Genomic DNA, 19,933 nt, shown 5'->3' with positions numbered 1-19,933 from the left:
GCATAGTGTAATTGTCAGTGAGTAGTTTCTATTTTTCTCTTCTGACAGGAGTCATTTCAGTATTTCTTTTCTTCTTCTTCTAATCACACTTTAATAAAATCTTGTAGGTTTTATTTAACCATATGTTTGAATTTGCCTATATCTCATCGGTTTTCTTCAATATGGCACACATTTTGCTTTACATTGTTGAAATAAACTTATTATTGCAGACTTAGCTGTATACATGGTGATTACTGAAGATATGCAAATATTTTAATATGTTATTCTACAAGTAAATCTAAAGAAAAAAGTTCATATAAACATAGGTCCACAAATGTTTAGTTGCAAAGTTATGGCTAATAAAAGATTTTGTGTGAAATTTAGCAACTTCTATAATATTAAGCCATCACAAAACTGTATGAGGTTAATGTAAAGCATGATTTCCATTTATTTTGTGAATATAATAAAAAATGTCCCAGATGTATATCTGCAGTAGTTTTCCAGAACATCCAGAGAACCAAAGAACTAATTTCATAAAATTTTTAATTTATTTACTACATCGCCCAATTTGCTTTTTAAGTTCCAGACAATTCACTGAACAATACAGAAAACTAACTCTTTTCAAGGTTAATAAATGACTGGCACAACTCACTAACAGTTGCCAACAATGACATAAACATTTCTACATTATTAATAGAAAGTAAACAAATTTACTTGTATAATAATCCTTGCTTCTCTGGATGTTCTGGAAAACTACTGCAGATACACATCTGGAACCTGTTTTATTAGATTAACTAGACCAATAACCACAAAATAAGTGGAAATCATGCTTTACTTTAACCTCATACAGTTTTGTGATGGCTTCATATTACCAGAGTTGCTAAATTGCAGGCAAAATCTTTTATTAGTCATAACTCCATAACTAAATGTTTGTGGACTTATGTTTATATGAACTTTTTTCTTTAGTTTTACTTTTAGGATAACATAGTAAAATATTTGCATATCTTTGTGAATCACACGGTATATTGTACCAGTTATGAGTTTCTTCCAACTCCATTCATGTGTGGAGCACAGGAAGGATGATTGTTTAAATGCCTCTGTGCATGCTGTATTAACCTAATCTTGTCTCACAATCTGCATGTGAGCAATATGTAAGGGGTTATAGTATATTCCAAGAGCCATCAGTTAAAGTTGGTTCTTGAAACTTTTTCAGTAGGGTTTCTTGGGATAGTTTGCATCTGTCTTCAAGAATATGCCAGTTTAGTTTCTTCAGCATCTCTGTGAAACTTTCCCACGGATCAAACAAATCTGTGACCATTTGTGTTGCCATTCTCTGTAAACAGTGTCTCCAAAGCACATGACGCTGTAGGTCTGACAAATGTGCCTCGGGATAAGAACACGTGTACAGGATTTTATTACTGACACTCTTCATCATGTGATGCACCTAGTCCAATTCGTAAACACTATTATTGATAATGTGCTGTTCCAGGCTACTCTTTGGTGTCATTTCACCTAAATATCTCAGTTAATTGATCCTTCAAATCTGCCCATAATTTATTTAGAATTCTTGAAGTTTATTTTCAGGACCACATCATTACTGTTTTTATTAATTAATTTATTTCTGCCTAGTAATCTTCATGATTGCAGAATTCATGCCATTGCCAAACATGTCATACACCTCTGCAAGTTCCAGATAATCAACATGCAAAAATCTGGGTCAATGTCCAATTTTACACTGATCGTCATGTCTTTCTTTTAAGCTCAACATCTTCCTCGGGTCTTTAATTTCTTTTAAATTAGAGTAGAAATGGTTTTGCTCTGTTTGATAACATATTTAGTATAAGATTTTTCCAAGATTTTACCCATTAACTTCTCTTAGTTAGTGAAAGAATGCTTAATCAATGGAACAGAATTGTCATCGATTTTCCATTCATTCAGGATATGTGCGAGTAGTTCTCATTGAACTTAGTTATACGTGTTCTTAAAATCCAATCCACTACTGAATCTTCAATAACCTTATAACTTACGGTACACACATTACTGAAAATCTCTGTTTGGCATAAATATGCCCTCGTGTTCTCTTTTACTTGTACCTGTACTGTCTTTGACTCTGACATGAAGTATTTTGCAGAATACCATCCATGGCAGAGTAATAAGTTATATGTGAATAATAGTTACCATTATTATTCTCATACTTGCCAGGTTCAGAAATATTGAGTCTTCTTACTCTGTTGCTGGTCTTCTGTTTGACTTTCATCTTACAAGATGGTTATTTCATATAACTAATTTGGTACCAGTTCTTATGAGACTGATGACCTCGCTGTCTGGTCTCCTTCCCCAAACAGCCCAACCCCAACCCAACCAGTTCTTCACTTTGATTCATTTATCCAACATGAGCCATAATAGAAACAATGAGTTAAACAAAAATGATAAGTAAATTTCTTGACTTCAAGTAAATATATTTAATTTCACTAATGGCACTTTTTGTGAGTCAGTATACTAAGTTCAAACATTATAATCTAAATTTCTGATTCTTTTGATACAGATGATCCAAAATGAATGAAAAAGTTTTGTGTGTTTGGATAAGTCATTTGATATCACGAGAGAATATCATCAGAGGTTCACATATGATACCTGCTACACTTACACTTCATTTATATCTACATTCAATCTGCGCATGGCACAATGTAGTGTGTGATAGATTATGTATAACATGCCAAAATCTTTTCTCTCCCCCTCCCCCCCCCCCCTTTCCCTCACGCACTCTACCTCTTCTGCTCTTAGATAATGCATAGGAAGAATGAGTGTCCATATTCCTGCTCCTAATCATAGATTGCTTTGTTTTTAGAATAAGTTTCCAAGATGCAGAACATCTACTCGCATCAAAAAAAGTTTTGCATCACCATAGTTCCCAAAACTTCTGAAGATAGATGTTGACTGCCGATATTGTATCACAGACACAGTTCATTAGACTATTTGGAGATGTCACTAAGCCTGCCCAAAGATCTACACAACCAAATATGAGCAGTGCCTATTAGATGGAGGGGGTCCGACAGCCGATCAGTTCCATTCATTCCACCAGGAAGGAGGTACACGGCTCGTGTTGTCTGTAGTTCAACCGTGACTAGATGGTCCAAATGCAGTTTGATCATGTCCGCATTGTTGCTTTGTGCCAGAAAGGGCTCTCAACAAGGGAAGTGTCCAGGCATCTCGGAGTGAACAAAAGCAATGTTGTTCGGACATGGAAGAGGCACAGAGAGACAGGAATTGTCAATGACATGCCTCGTTCAGCCACCCGAGGGCTACTACTGCAGTGGATGAACACTACCTACGGATTATGGCTTGGAGGATCCCTGACAGCAATTCCACCATGTTGAATAATGCTTTTTGTGCAGCCACAGGAAGTCGTGTTATGACTCAAGCTGTGCACAATAGGCTGCATGATGCACAACTTCATTCTCGACATCCATGGCAAGGTCCATCTTTGCAACCACAACACCATGCAGTATGGTACAGATGGGCCCAACAACATGCTGAATCGACTGCTCAGGATTGGCATCTCATTTTCTTTATGAGTGAGTGTCGCATATGCCTTCAACCAGAGAATCTTCTGAGATGTGTTTGGAGTTAACCTGGTCAGACTGAATATCTTAGACACACTGTCCAGTGAGTGCAACAAGGTGGAGGTTCCCTGCTGTTTTGGAGTGGCATTATGAGGGGCCGACATACATCACTGGTGGACATGGAAGGCACCATAATGGCTGTACGATGCATGAATGTCATCCTCTGACTCATAGTGCAACCATATTGGCAGCATTTTGGCGAGACATTCATCTTCACGGACAAATATTCGCACCCCCATCATGCACATCTTGTGAATGACTTCTTTCAGGATAATGACATCGCTCGACCAGATTGGCCAGTATGTTCTCCAAGCGTGAACCCTATCAAACATGCCGGGAATAGATTGAAAAATGCTGTTTATGGATGATGTGACCCACCAGCCACTCTGAGGGGTCTATGCTGAATCACCGTTGAGGAGTGGAACAATCTGGACCAACAGTGCGTTGATGAACTTGTAGATAATATGCTACAATGAATACAGGCATGCACCAATGAAAGAGGACATGCTACTGGGTATTAGAGGTACTGGTGTGTATAGCAGTCTGGACCACCACCTCTGAATGTCTTGCTGTATGGTGGTACAACATGCAATGTGTGGTTTTCAAGAGTAATAAAAAGGGTGGAAATGATGTCTATGTTGATCTATTCCAATTTTCTGTACAGTTTTCAGAACTCTGAAAATCAAGGTGATACAAAACTTATTTTCATGCGTGTTTGTTTCCTCCTACATTCTGTTGCTTTTTGTGTCAGATTTTAAGTCTGATTAAACAAGAATCTTACTGCTTTTCTATGAAGTTTCACTATATCTTACATTAACCCATCTTTGTGACTGTTCCAAACTTAGAAATAATCCTCATGTAGATGTTAGATATGGCTTTGTAATTAGCTTGCTTCATGGATTAATAACACTACCACAGAATTCTTCCAATGAATCACATCATGACATCTAGCTTCTGCACAACTGCATTTACATTTTCATTCCATCTTGAATGTCTTTGGATGTTTACCCTTAAATATTTCATCTTTGTGACTTATTTTTTTTGCCATGTTGACTATAATGGAACCTTATCTTGTAAACTGAGTCCGCCCCAGTAGCTGAGTGGTCAGCGTGACGGATTGCCGTCCTCTGGGCCCGGGTTCGATTCCCGGCTGGGTCGGAGATTTTCTCCGCTCAGGGACTGGGTGTTGTGTTGTGTTCATTATCATTTCATCCCCATCCGGCGTGCAGGTCGCCCAATGTGGCGCCGAATGTAATAAGACCTGCGATATGGCGGCCGGACCTGCCCCGCGAGGGGCCTCCCGGCCAATGACGCCAAACGCTCATCATCATCATCATCTTGTAAACTGTAAAAATTATAATCACTTTACCCATCCAAAACTTTGTATTTCACTGTATAATAAATCACTATTTAGAATTATTGTTGTTGTTGTGGTCTTCAGTCCAGAGACTGGTTTGATGCAACTCTCCATGCTACTCTATCTTGTGCAAGCTTCTTCATCTCCCAGTACCTACTGCAACTTACATCCTTCTGAATCTGCTTAGTGTATTCATCTCTTCATCTCCCTCCATGATTTTTACCCTCCACGCTGCCCTCCAATACTAAATTGGTGATCCCTTGGTGCCTCAGAACATGTCCTACCAACTGATCCCTTCTTCTAGTCAAGGTGTGCCACAAATTTTTCTTCTCCCTAATTCTATTCAGTACCTCCTCATTAGTTATGTGATCTACCCATCTAATCTTCAGCATTATTAAGTAGCACCACATTTTGAAAGCTTCTATTTTCTTCTTGTCCAAACTATTTATTGTCACATTTCACTTCCCTACATGGCCACACTCCAAATACTTTCAGTAATGATTTCCTGACACTTAAATCTGTACTCAATGTTAACAAATTTCTCTTCTTCAGAAATGCTTTCCTTGCCATTGCCAGTCTACATTGTATGTCCTCTCTACTTCGACCATCATCAGTTATTTTTCTCTCCCAATAGCAAAACTCATTTACTACTTTAAGCATCTCATTTTCTAATCTAATACCCTCAGCATCAACCGATTTAATTCAACTACATTCCATTATCCTCAGTTTGCTTTTGTTGATGTTCATCTTATATCCTCCTTTCAAGACACTGTCCATTCCGTTCAGCTGCTCTTCCAGGTCCTTTGCTGTCTCTGATAGAATTACAATGTCATCGGCGAACCTCAAAGTTTATATTTCTGCTCCATGGATTTTAATTCCTACTCTGAATTTTTCTGTTGTTTCCTTTACTGCTTGCTCAATATACAGCTTTAATAACACCAGGGAGAGGTTACAACCCTGTCTCACTCCCTTCCCAACCACTGCTTCCCTTTCATGCCCCTCGACTCTTATAACTGCCATCTGGTTTCTGTACAAATTGTAAATAGGCTTTTGACTCCCTGTATTTTACCGCTGCCACCTTCAGAATTTGGAAGAGGGTATTCCAGTCAACATTGTCAAAAGCTTTCTCTAAGTCTACAAATGCTAGAAACATAGGTTTGCCTTTCCTTAATCTATTTTCTAAGATAAGTCATAGGGTCAGTATTGCCTCATGTGTTCCAACATTTCTATGGAATCCAAACTGATCTTCCCCGAGGTTGGCTTCTACCAGTTTTTCCATTCATCTATAAAGGATTTGTGTTAGTATTTTGCAGCCATGGCTTATTAAACTGATAGTTTGGTAATTTTCACATCTGTCAACACCTGCTTTCTTTGGGATTGGAAGTATTATATTCTTCTTGAAGTCTGAGGGTATTTCGCCTGTCTCATACATCATGCTCACCAGATGGTAGAGTTTTATCAGGGCTGGCTCTCCCAAGGCTATCAGTAGTTCTAATGGAATGTTGTCTACTCCCGGGGCCTTGTTTCGGCTTAGGTCTTTCAGTGCTCTGTCAAACTCTTCACACAGTATCATATCTCCTGTTTCATCTTCATCTACATCCTATCAACTGTTAGTGTACAATAATACAACTAGTTCTGTGAAGGTTATATCTGTGTTCATTGGTCTCAAACGTATCTTGTATTCTAGTAGCCTAAGACATATCTGATCTTTGTGGAACATATTTTACCAGAAAATCAATTCATACATATACATTATAATATTCTACACACTGTTAATAAAAGTAGAAAGATGACAGTACTGGAAATACTTGAAATCAACAGACATCTGATGTAGAACACAAGTGCATTTCCAAATCAGTGATCATTGTTTCCTTTTCCTCCTCTCTTAAGATGAGTTTAATTTAGGCATTTGTTAGAGAAACAGATTAGAATATTAAATTAAACTGTATTATTTATTTTTAAATGTAAGTAATTTGTTGATTGATTTTAAATACAACTCATCACAAGTTAAGGACCCTATATCTGTGTTATTACAATCTCATCAAGTGCACATTATTTGATCTATATTTGTGACATTCAATTGTCACCTCACGATGTTCCAAGAAGAAGAAAATCAGTTTGTAAGTAAGTGAGGATAAGTGATATTAGCAGAACATCAAGAAAGTATTCACTTTATTTTTGTTATTGCTGACATGTTCTGACAAACACTGACAGAGGAGCCAGTTGAAGATATTCAAAAGTTTATTTTTGATAAAACACTTCCTCTGCTCTTTTTCTATATTACAGCCATTCAGGTTATAGTGAGATTAAATCATGTGCTATTTTTAGCTTTTTAGTTTTATTTATTATACTAGTGAAACAGAATTCACTTTCATAGAAGGTTGTATCTTTTCCCTTTTCTTTCACTATAAGTATTCTACATTCTTAATATCTAAAGCTGTAACTGGAATGAGATGGTCATTTCAAGCCACTTTTAAAAATAAATATTTTGTGCTTGTTTATCAAATTTGTAATGTTAATTGTGTTCTCAAGTGCGGTTGGACTGAAACAAATTCTTCTGTTGCAGCAAGAAGTTCCATTATTTTATTTAAAAAAGTGGATCTGAAATGTTAAAGTGTATCACTAATACATACATTAGTGTCTAATGTTTTCTGTTTTTATTGTTCTTAGAATGGTGTTACACCTTTGCATGTGGCTAGTCACTATGACCATCAAAATGTTGCCCTTTTGTTGCTCGACAAGGGAGCCTCTCCACATGCCACAGCTAAGAATGGCCACACACCTCTTCATATAGCAGCAAGGAAGAATCAGGTATAAAATGCTCAAAATAGATAGCTATATTAGTACTTTGTTTGAAATTTCTCTCCTGTAATAGAAGCAGATGGGGGAGTAGTGACAAATTTAATTATGTCCCCATTGTTGCTATTATGACTAAGTTGTTCTTAAATTCCTGTTGTACTGGATGATTCATCTAAGTTGTTCAGCTCAAATATATCTGGAATCATTTAAGATATCATAATTCTGCTTTCACCCAGATGAATTATGAGAAAGGCTTCACTAAAGAACTTATAGTCTGTTTTCATATCTGTATTAATTATGGAGATATTGCTGTTAACTTCACTTTTTCATGTGAAAATATAGTAATTTCTGCTGCCAGTATTGTAGTTCTAAAAGATATGAATTCAACTGAAATCATTTTCCTAATTTTGGAGGAATAATAATATTTAGAAATTAGAATTTATCTGTTTTGAACATGGATCTAATTGCTGTCTTATGTGGGAGTTCATGATTCCATACCAAATAAGGAAATACGTCATGTCACAGAAGCAGGAGACAGAGTGTTGCAACACCACAAGACTGTTATAAAAGGGGTTCAGAGGAAATGTAGTTTTCATTCTGTCTGTGTTGATTGCATGTAGTTGAGTACCAATTAGTTTGAAGGAAATAAATGTCTTTCACAAACCAAGAGAAACTAGATATATTACTGTTTTATGGAGAATGCGGAAGGAATGTAAAAAGAACAGTTGAGTTGTATGCATAAAAGTATCCTGACAAATGGTGTCAACCAGGAGTGACAGTTCAGCACATGTGCAAAAGAATTATTATTTTAAGGGCACTGGAATACTGTGCATAGGGTAAAGAGCAAACCTCCAGCAACTGGAGTGAGCGAAATAGGTTTTATGGCTGTGGTGCTCATAAATCAAATGCTAGCTCCAGTGTAATTATGAATGCCTTTGAAACAAGTTAAATAGCATTTTTCAAATTTTGTGTGCAAATGCCTTTCATCCATATCATGTTCCTCTTGACCAACAGATTAACCAGAGGGATTGCAGAAGACATATCGAATTCTGTCACTCAATCCTGATGTACTGTCACAATAATAGATTCTTTCTTCAGAGAATTTTTTCATATTACAAAGCTTGGAAAGCCGAATGTAAGAAGTATGCAGTATTGGGCCACAACTGAAAATTTGCTGGCTGAAGCAGGTTGAAAGTCAGAAACATTGGAGTGTGAAAATGTGGTGTAGGATTACTGGAGACAGTGATTGGACCTTAATTTCTTGAAGAAACCATAAAGTTTCATGACAAAGTGCTATTGGCTTGCCTAGAGGAGGTACCACTTGAAGAACATACATGTATGTGGTACCAACCTGATGGGTGGCCAGTTCTCTAGATGCTTGTAGCTAGGAAAGCACTCACCCAGTCCTTTCCTAGTTGCTGGAGGATAAGACACAAAGGTGTTGTCAGTTGGGCTGCACATTAACATGTTTTGGGGTCACTAGACATTTGTCTCTGTGGTAATATCAAAAATGAAGTCTATATCCCACATATTTGTCATGTATTTTGTCCTGGATGCCAAGATTTGTGGCCTTGATTTTTCCAATATTCTTCCAAGGAGGTTTATTTACGTGTTGGCTGGTTCTATATCTTTGGTAGAGGTACAAGATCATAAATGGAATTTGAAGGAAGTTTTTACGACTAGTTTCTTTTGTGATTTCCTTTTTTTTGCTCTTGCTGATGTAATTTTGCAATGTAACTGTGCGCCTTGACATTAAACTTATGACATGAAATTATTATTTAACTATCATTATACCTCAATTCACTATTTTACAAATACATTAAATTTTTGATATACATTTGTTTTCAAGGCTCTGGCAGAAAGAAGGACAGAACTGTTATTGCAGTGATAAATCCTACTTGGCCTTCTTTGGCTTTAATCATGGCAGTGCACTCTGCTTTATAGAGCACATATGCTTTACAACTGTTTCATGGTTTCTAATTTTCACATTAAAGGAGAATGATTTTTTTTTATTGTTGATGACCGTGGAGAGTTGATATTTCATCTACATCTTCTGGTTATCTAGTACTGTTTGGTTTTCTGGTCATTCCATTCATTTTAATTATTTATCATGGGTACTTAAAATTTTGAACATAGTTAATTGTCCCTAAATCTTTTTTAAATAATTCAAAGAACCCATATATTTGTCATGTATTTTGTCCTGGATGCCAAGATTTGTGGCCTTGCTTTCTCCAATATTCTTCCAAGAAGGTTTATTTGTGTGTTGGCTGGTTCTATATCTTTGGTAGAGGTACAAGATCATCCACAGAGACCAGGCTGTTAATTTTGTTTCCTTTGTGTTTTGTTCTTAGTTTTATCTGCAGATTTATTCCAGCTTTTTGTGTTATGCTTCCCTATTCTCTAATGATTTTTTCCAAAACACTATTAAAGAGTTCAAGGGAAAGTCCTTCCCACTGTCAGACTCCTGTTCTGATTTCAAACATTCCCCAAATTTGACCTTGTAATTTACCTTTTCATTTCATGTTCATGAGAGAGTGTTTAATCAAATTCAGTACTTTATTATCTAATACAAAGTCTTTTAGTGTAGAGAACAGCATTGCTATGTTGATAGAATTACAAATTTTTCTTTCTTTCTTTCTTTTTTTAAATCCACAAAGGTGATGACATTATGTAGTGCAGTATTGTTGATCTGAAATTGAAGATTTGTTCCACACAGAATCTTCCCTTTTAGAAACCTCCCTGATATTCCCCTGTATGTTATCAGTTTGCTTTTCCATTCTTCCTGTATTTCTTCTGTATCCCAAATATTTAGAATTATGTTGTGTAAGATCTTTTTTAGATTTTCACATGCTCTTTTCCACATTCCCACAAATATACCAGTTTTTTACATACTACATGACTTTTTAATTTTCTGATAATCTCTTATGTTTCTTTGAAACTAGAGGGTGAAGATGGTACAACATAGATTTCAGATTATAGTAAGGTCAGACTTCCTTTGGTTCTTCACAGCTGAGCAGTTTTTTAAAATAGTTAGCCGGCAGTTCACAGTTTTCTGTGTTGTTCAGTGCTGGTTCTCCATTTCTTTTCCTGAAGCATAAACGTGGAGACTGACATATCTGTAGCTCAGTCTTAAATGCTTTGTAAAAGTTTTTTGCCTTTTTCTTCTGAATTCGTATTACTATGCATTGTACCTCTTTGTATTATGCAGTGCATATAATTTTATATATAAATTTGTATGTTCTATTTCCTTGTAATGATTTCACATAAAATTTGTATGTACATTTGGACTAGAGACATATTATATTTAATGTCTACAGATGGATAAGGAATGAATAAAGTAAAATAAATAAACTGATTATAATTGCTTCATACTGAATGATGTTAAGGCATTTCTTAATATTTTGGCTGTTGACCTCTGTATTTCATTGAAGTTTTGCTAGGATCTAGGGATATTCACAGTAGCTTCTCAGTATATATACGCTCTTATGAAATTTGTTATTAACAGCCAAACCCAATACAAAAGTAATAGCAGTGTGCATAACTACAATACTAGGAGAAAGGATGATCTTCACTATTCAAGATTAAATCTAACTTTGGCACAGAAAGGGGTGAATTATACTGGCACTAAAGTCTTTGGTCACTTACCAAATAGTATCAAAAGTCTGACAGATAACCAACAAGTATTTAAGAAGAAATTAAAAGAATTTCTGAATGACAACTCCTACTCCATAGAGGAATTTTTAGATATAAATTAAGAAAAAAAAGAAAAAAATATTTAAAAAATAAAAATAAAAAATAAAGAAAAACAAAAAACACAAAAAAATAAAGTTTTTCTATTAACTTAAGTATGTTGTTAAATTAACCTAATTATGTCATGTATTAGAAAATTCGACTCGTTCCACATCATTACGAAATATCGTATTCATGATCCATGGAACTAGTATTAATCTAATCTAATCTAATGCCTGTATCATATTATCTATGATTTTATCATAATCTGTCTTCATCTATATCTATTTCAAATATCCTCTCAGAGGAGTCACTTCTTTGGCATATTACTAGAAGAAAAATTTACTAATTCAATGTTCCAGCACTGTGGTTACTTTGTTCTGGGCCATTTGATTGTAATTCACTCACCCATCTCTTCATTATTTGATGATATTGTTTTCTTATTATCAAAATTGTAGATTTTCTCTTTTCATTTTGGTCTGTAATACAACCCTTGGATCAATGAGAAATACATCCAGATTATGAATACTAGTAGATGTTCATTACACTGTAAATTATTTTGTGAGAAGTTTGTACAGATTGTTGATTTAGTCCCATATTTGTGAGATGTGAGGAGTATCGTTAATAGTTGACCCTAGATCATTTGAGAGAACTCCATGAAACAAGCATTTACCAGGCTGCTGTTTTTGTTGGCCTGCTGTTTCAGTTTTTTGGTAATGTCTTCAAATGCATTCAGAACAGTACCAGGGCTTCATTTGATGTCTGTTTTTAGCCAGTCTAGAAAACTTATATGCAAAGTGATAATATACACAGCAGATATTGACGATTGTGGTAGACAGTGAAGGAATATGTTGTGCACAGACTGTTCCAGTTACCTTTGATAATGTTTTATTTACTAGTGTTATATTTGCAATCTTCTAACTAACACCATCGAAATTACTAACTGTTTAATTTTCTCACTGTAAAAATTCTTAATAATGTTATTAATCATTAAGAGAGATCTTCCCTTAACATTTTTTTTTCTTTTACTCAGAAATATGGAACAATCCAAATATATTTCAGGAGAAAAACCAACAAATAAAAAAACGTTACTTAATAATCTACTGATACGCTCACTGTTCAGCAGAGATTAACTTGCATGCAAACTAAGTACATAGCTCTCGGGAGCTGATAGATCCCATCTTCATCATTCACCTCTGTCCTTAACCCTATGGAGAAGAATATTGGGCTTTGGAAATGAGTCATTTATGCTGTTATATGCAGTGTTATTGGCACATATGTAATTGATGTATCTTCAAAAGTAATACATATTAAAAAATACCAAACGTCAAGATTTATTTTTCGTATCTATTTTAGTTCTTTGATAGATTACAAATTTTTAAAAAATGATGGTGGAAAGTATAATTAAATTTAAAAATAATGCAAGCTAAATTAATGAGTAATTCTAATTATCCTTCCAGAAACAAGTGTGAGATGAGTTACTGAGCAATTTCTTCTTCATGAAAGTCCAAATTTTCTTACTCACTCAACAAACATGATGTACTTGTTGCAGGAACTGTGAAATCTAATGCGTAACGTACAAAATTATGTCAATGTCATTGTATTGGCTTAGCTGTTCACGATAGCAGGTGTTATATTTGCTAATGTTTCTTTCAAAATAATTTTTAGAAATTGACAACACAAGGCAGCACCAGACAGATGACAGGTACTGAGATGTCCAGTTCTCATTTACAATATGCCCAGTTTTCAAATGATTGAAGGCTTGCACATTGAGAAAATTGTGACCCAACCTATACTTGGGCAAGATCTTTTTGACATGAAGTTGAGTCCAAAGCTATGCTTGTGTTTGGTCTAAAATGCATTAAAAATACTAATATTTGATTCATAGCACTTCCAATAGCATTTAAAAAATATGAAAATGGAATCAGTGTAGTAGAGACTTTAAATTTTGTGTCTGTTATTGCAGATGGATATTGCTACCACTTTGCTCGAGTATGGTGCAAAAGCAAATGCAGAATCAAAAGCTGGATTCACTCCTTTGCATCTGAGCTCACAGGAAGGACATACAGACATGTCCACTCTGCTAATAGAACATCAGGCTGATACCAACCATAAGGCAAAGGTACAGTCACAATATTAATATTTAAGTTTTTATCCTTATAATATTCTTATAATATGTGATGCATTTAGTATTTCGTGTAAAATACCAGTTCAAAACCAACCAAATGTAGTTTCATCAAAACGAAAATTCACTCAAGAAAACTATAAAAATTATAAGAAACAATCAATGTCTACTATTTACATTCCAAAGGACAAATATTTAGTATTGCCAATAGCTATGTATAAAAGTACATGATACTGTTTCATCTTTTAGAATCTGTTCCTTCCTCAAGAAGGAGAAAGGGGTAGATCAAAAAGGTTAAAAAGTGAGTGCACATCAGTCAGAACCCAATGTGAGAGTGTCCCACCTGTCATGAGGATAAGGGCAGACAAAAATGAAGAGGGACTGTAGAGAGTAGGAGGTTAGAGATGAGACACAGGCAAACAATGAGCCAGCTTCAGTCCATTAATTATAAGGATGGAGTGAGAAGCAAAGATGGATCAGAGGAAGATAACTGAATAGTGTAATTAAGATCTAGGAGAGAAAAGGGATAAGAAAATAAATAAATAAGAGAGAAAATATTATAATAATAAAAAGAAGAGAAAGGGAATGTATTAACATAGGTTAACTCCAAGAGGATGTTGGGGCATGAGCACATATCTGATGAGGCACCATCTCCAGGCAGACTGTGAATAGCCTGTATTGTGTCACAGGCACTCACTGAGGAACATCTTCAGCAACAGGGTCGTCACATTCCCTGATGCACACGTTTCTGAACCCATTTGTGTACTCAAGCAGATCAGTGGGGTTCATTCCCATATAAAACACCAGGCAGGAGACTCAAGTTAGTTGATAAATGGCATGTGTGGCTTTGAAAGTTGACTTGCCTTTGATATGCTAGAATTTTGGAAGTGCTGAACCCTTATCCCTATCTCGAAGTTCCTACATATACAATCATACCCACCGTAAAACCTGCCAAGCAGCCACTCACTACAGGGGCCTCTCCTCCAGTAAATCCTACAATATCAGAGAAAGACAAACTCAAGAAGTCACACGAGGCGTTTATCCACCATCTCATGTCTGCCACACCATGTTTTATATAGGGAAGACTGCCATTAAACTGGCCAAGTGCACAAATGGTCACAAGACCTGTCTCCCTCAGGGAAACCTGGCACGTGGTTATGTGACTTAAGGACCACAGAGTCTGTTATTTGGATCCTCCCACCTGATACTAATTTCCACAAACTCTAGAGACAGGAGCCCACCCTCCACTATAACCATGTGTCCTGACATCCTAGAAGAGTTAACCTCTGTTGACATGTTCCCTCTCTCTTTTTTCATTGTTATCAATTTTTTTGTGCTAATTCTCCTCTCTCCTCTCCCTCTCTGTCCCTTATTTATTTATCTTCTTATCCCTTTTTCTGCCTATTTCTCATTATACTTTTCATTTTTCTTCCTTTAACCCATCTTTACTTCTCCCTCTTTCCTATAATTATCTCTGGAGTGAAGATGGCACAATGCCTACCAATTTACTATCTTTGACCCACTACACTCTATGATGCCTCTGCTTTCATCTCTGTTTGCTCTTTTCCTCATTCTGAGGTCTCAGTGCCTTGCCCTTCTCTTTTCCTTCCCCAACTTATCCCTTTCTCCTCCCCAAGGTAGGATTTAACAAGTCTGGTGTCATGTACTTCTATGTGTATCTATTGGCAGTCCTAATTATTTCACCCCTGTAAGAAAGTACTGACTGCTAATTACATCTCATGGCTGTAATTTATAAAAAAACTGATAACTTGTAATCACTTCTCTATTATTCTGTTTCTACTATCTTACAGATAATATTGAAAACACTGCTATCTTATATTTCAGAATGGTCTGGCGCCACTACACTTGTGTGCACAGGAAGACAGGGTAAATGTTGCAGCGATTCTGTTAAAGAATGGAGCAGAAGTTGACACAACAACAAAGGTAAGATTATCACTTGTGAAATTTGATTATTCCATGATATGTCCAAAAAAAAACCTGCAATTGGTGCTAACTGTCTACAAGTATTCTGTAAAAAGAAACAAATTTGCATGAAATGAGAATGATAGCAGTTCAGATATTGCAATTAAAAGTGTTATGTAGTCTCAGTGTGGAGCACTGAACTGGCTGAGCCCTGTGGATGGTTTTGATTTGGCTTTACATGTAGTTTATAAGTTGTGTAAAATTTATTTGTCACCTGATACAAAATATTTGATGGTGGTGCGAAATTAGTATTTTGTAATGCCAAATGATATTCCATTAGTCAGACTTTGAGATTTTTAAGTAATTACCATTTTCATCTTAAAAACATGAAGACATTTTTAAAAGAAATTTATTTTTACACAAAACTTCATTTTAGTACAATTTTCACCAGTATTAAGGTACTCATTATAACAAATTGCCAACGTCTGAATTCTGTTCTCATAAATCTGCAACATGAGTTGCTGTCCACTGCTGAACTGCCATTTTGATGCCATCACTTTTTATAGTGCTGCTCTAAATGTTGTTTGAGTACAATATCAAGTGGTAATCATTAGCTGTAATGTTGTCTGTTCAAAGCTTTACATCAACTTTTTACGCCGAGTCTTCAGTGAAGACAAATGATCACCCATTTCGCATTTCATTATGAAAATTACAACAGCCATCTTAAAATGCTCTAATTTATATTCTTACCATTCCATCACTCATAGCATTTTCTCCATAAACTTCACTGATCTCTTAATGAATTTTAGTCACTTTCATACTTCTTGCATACAGAAAACTGATTGCTGCACATATTTCTCTCAGTGTGATTTTCAGTTAAATAAATGCACACAAATAAAAACAAGTGAATGCTTCCCTTATGGCTTCGTGGGTAGTCAATAAATGAAAGTACTGAGAGGGCATACCTTGATACTCTCCATAGCATGCTGCCATGATTCAATTATCTACTTATATTATGACCCACCTCCTTTATGTTTAGATTTGCAAGGCCTGTGTCAGTATTTTGCAACTGTGTAACTTATAAACATATGTAATTTTTTTCAGTGCTTGTTCTGCACTTAGAAAAATTTGTGTTAACTCATTAGCCATCTTTATATTTATCTCTTCTTACCCACTTAATACATACTCACTTTTTTTACACGTTATTTATACAGCAATCATTTTCAACCATATTAATTTTTTCCTACCTTTGGATACCAAAAATCATGGTTTTTCTCAAATATAGCTGCGTGCTTTTCCCAATAGGGCTTCATAAGTCTCAGGTGTTGCCTAATATTAGATCATCATACAGATAAAATGGTAAACTGATTACCCACCTGTTTAGAGGATAACTAGTTGCTATTGTTTCTATAGGTAGTTTTGTTTCTGTTGTTGTTGCTGTGGTCTTAAGTCCAAAGACTGGTTTGATGCAGTTCTCCAGGCTACTCTATCCTGTGCAAGCCTCTTCATCTCCAAGTAACTACTCCAGTACTAAATTGGTGATCCCTTGATGCCTTGGAATGTGTTTTACTACCCAGTCCCTTCTATTAATCCATTTGTGCCACAATTTTTTTCTCCCCGATTGTAGTCAGTATCTCCTCATTAGTTACATGATCTACCCATCTAATTTTCAACATTCTTCTGTAGCACCACATTTCAAATGCTTCAATTCTCTTCTTGTTTATTATTCATGTTACACTTCCATACATGGTCACACTCCATACAGATACTTTCAGAAAAGACTTCCTGACACTTAAACCTATATTTAACATTAACAAATTTCTCTTCTTCAGAAATGATTTTCTTGCAATTGACAGTCTACATTTTATATACTCTCTACTTCGACCATCATCAGTTATTTTGCTGGACAAATAGTGAAATTCAGCTACTACTCTAAGTGTCTGATTTCGTAATCTTATTCCCTCAGCATCATCTGATTTAATTCAGCTACATCCCATTATCCTCATTTTGCTTTTGTTGACATTCTTCTTATATCCTCCTTTGAAGACACTGTCTATTCCATTCAACTACTCTTCCAGGTCATTTTTTGTCTCTGACAGAATTACAATGTTGTCAGAAAACCTCAAAGTTTTTATTTCTTTTCCCTGGACGCTAATTCCTACTCCAAATTTTTCTTTTGTTTCCTTTAGTGCTTAATCAATACACAGATTGAATAACATTGGAGTTGTCTATAACCCTGTCTGACTCCCACCTCAACCACTGCTTCCCTGTAATGCGTCTCGACTCTTATAACTGCCATCTGGTTTCTGTACTAATTGTAAATAGCCCTTTGCTTTCTGTGTTTTACCCCTGCCAAATTTAGAATGTGAAAGAGATTATTCCAGTCAGCATTGTCAAAAGCTTTCCCTAAGGCTACAAATGCTATAATTGTAGGTTTGCCTTTTGTTAACCTATCTTCTATGAGAAATTGTAAGGTCAGTATTGCCTTGCATGTTCCTACATGCCTCTAGAGACCAAACTAATCTTCCCCAAGGTCAGCTTCTACCAGTTCTTCCATTCTTCCGTAAAGAATTTGTGTTAGTATTTTGAAACTATGACTAATTAATCTGATTGTTCGGTACTTTTCACACCAGTCAGCAACTGCTTTCTTTGGAACTGGAACTATTATATTCTTCTTGAAATCTGAGCTGAGGGTATTTCACCTGTCTCATACATCTTGCGCACCAGGTGGAAGAGTTTTGTCAGGGCTGGCTCTCCCAAGATTGTCAGTTCTAATTGAATGTTGTCTACTCCCGTGGCCTTGTTTCGACATAGGTCTTTCAGTGCTCTGTCAAATTCATCACACAGTATTGTATCTCCCATCTCATCTTCATCTACATCCTCTTCCATTTCCATAATATTGCCCTCAAGTACATCTACCTTGTGTAGACCCTCTGTATACTCCTTCCACCTTTCTGCTTTCCTTTCTTTGCTTAGGACTGGTTTTCCATCTGAGCTCTTGATATTCATACATGTGATTCTCTTTTCTCCAAAAGTCTCTTTAATTTTCGTGTGTGCTGTATCTATCTTTGCCCTGGTGATATATGCTTTTAAATCGTTACATTTTTCCTCTAACCATGCCTGCTGAGCCATTTTGCACTTCCTGTCATTTAATTTTTTAGTCATTTGTATTTCCTTTTGCCTGCTTCATTTACTGCTTTTTTATATTTTCTCCTATCATCAATTAAATTCAGTATCTCTTGTATTACCTAAGGATTTCTACTAGCCCTCATCTTTTTACCTATTTGATCCTCTGCCGCCTTCACTGTTTCATCTCTCATGTTACAAGTGTATCATATTGTAATGTTGACATTGGTTCTGCTACAATATAGTTTTGCCTGTTTCTTATGCAAAATTCTGCAATAAATTGTTGATTCATTTGGTGTCCATCACTGCAGCTGACTTCCCTAACAACAGTCAGTGTGTCACCTGTTCCTGTTGCTGCTGCTGATGTCATTTTTATTGAGTGTCATCTGTTGCTGATAAAACCGACTCTAACATTATGTAACTAAATGTGGTATTATGTGTCATCCACTGTGGACAAAAGCTGTTGCACACACATGAATCATGTATAAGCTTTTATATCTTAAGAGAACCTATGACAACTCTTCACATACTTCATTAAAGTTAACTTTTCCATTTCAGTTCCAATATTAACATCTTTCATGTGCAACATTTCCTCTCAGAATAACCCAAATTACAATAATAAAACAAAAAGTAGATATTAAACCACTCCCATTATGTCAGCCATCCTGACTGAGATACAAAGCACCACTTGGAATGTGTCTCTATTTCATTTGATGTTACCAGGTGCTGCAGTGTTTAAGACTTGGTACTTTTATTTGGGAGGAGTGAGGTTGAGATTTCCATTCATCTAACCTGGTGTAGAATTTCCCATGGTTTCTGTAACGTTCTTCTTCAAAATGCTGGGATACTTTTTTAAAGGGTTCGTGACCATTTCCTTCTTGCACCCTTCCCCGGCACAATCAGTGCTCCATTTCTTATAGTCTTGGTACTGAGCACTGACCTTCCTGGCTTAGTTTCTTTGCATTTTAATAGGTTATTTATATTATTTTTCTCTGTGTTCATACGAAGTTTGTCATTTGAATTTCTGTTCATATTTCCTTTTGTTTTTACCCACATTTGTCAACAGTCTGTCTTATTTGCATGTTATTAAATTAATTATAATTGTTATTTAATATTATATTTCAATTACTGTGCTTTATAGTTAACTGACAATGATTTTTGTTTTAAGGTACTGTACTCATACGTTACCATGAAATTTGTTTAATTGCGTTTTAGATTATGGTGATTCATTTGTTACCTTATCTCTCACTGATTTCCTGAGTAGCTAATCAT

At 35.7% G+C, this 19,933-nt stretch overlaps 1 protein-coding gene across 2 annotated transcripts in view; it reads left to right on the top strand.

Moving 5' to 3' along the window:
• LOC124722875 (ankyrin-3-like) overlaps positions 1-19,933 on the top strand; it is an 898,463-nt gene that overhangs the window by 362,968 nt on the left and 515,562 nt on the right. For both annotated transcript variants that reach the window (XM_047248010.1, XM_047248011.1), the window contains 3 exons: positions 7,630-7,770; positions 13,454-13,609; positions 15,458-15,556. In XM_047248010.1, coding sequence (XP_047103966.1) covers positions 7,630-7,770; positions 13,454-13,609; positions 15,458-15,556 — 396 coding nt within the window. The remainder of the gene's footprint in view (positions 1-7,629; positions 7,771-13,453; positions 13,610-15,457; positions 15,557-19,933) is intronic.

Source organism: Schistocerca piceifrons, chromosome X, assembly GCF_021461385.2.
Source record: "Schistocerca piceifrons isolate TAMUIC-IGC-003096 chromosome X, iqSchPice1.1, whole genome shotgun sequence".
NCBI lineage: Eukaryota > Metazoa > Arthropoda > Insecta > Orthoptera > Acrididae > Schistocerca > Schistocerca piceifrons.
The sequence above is the reverse complement of the archived record's forward strand: the minus strand, read 5'-3'. Positions and strand labels throughout refer to the sequence as shown.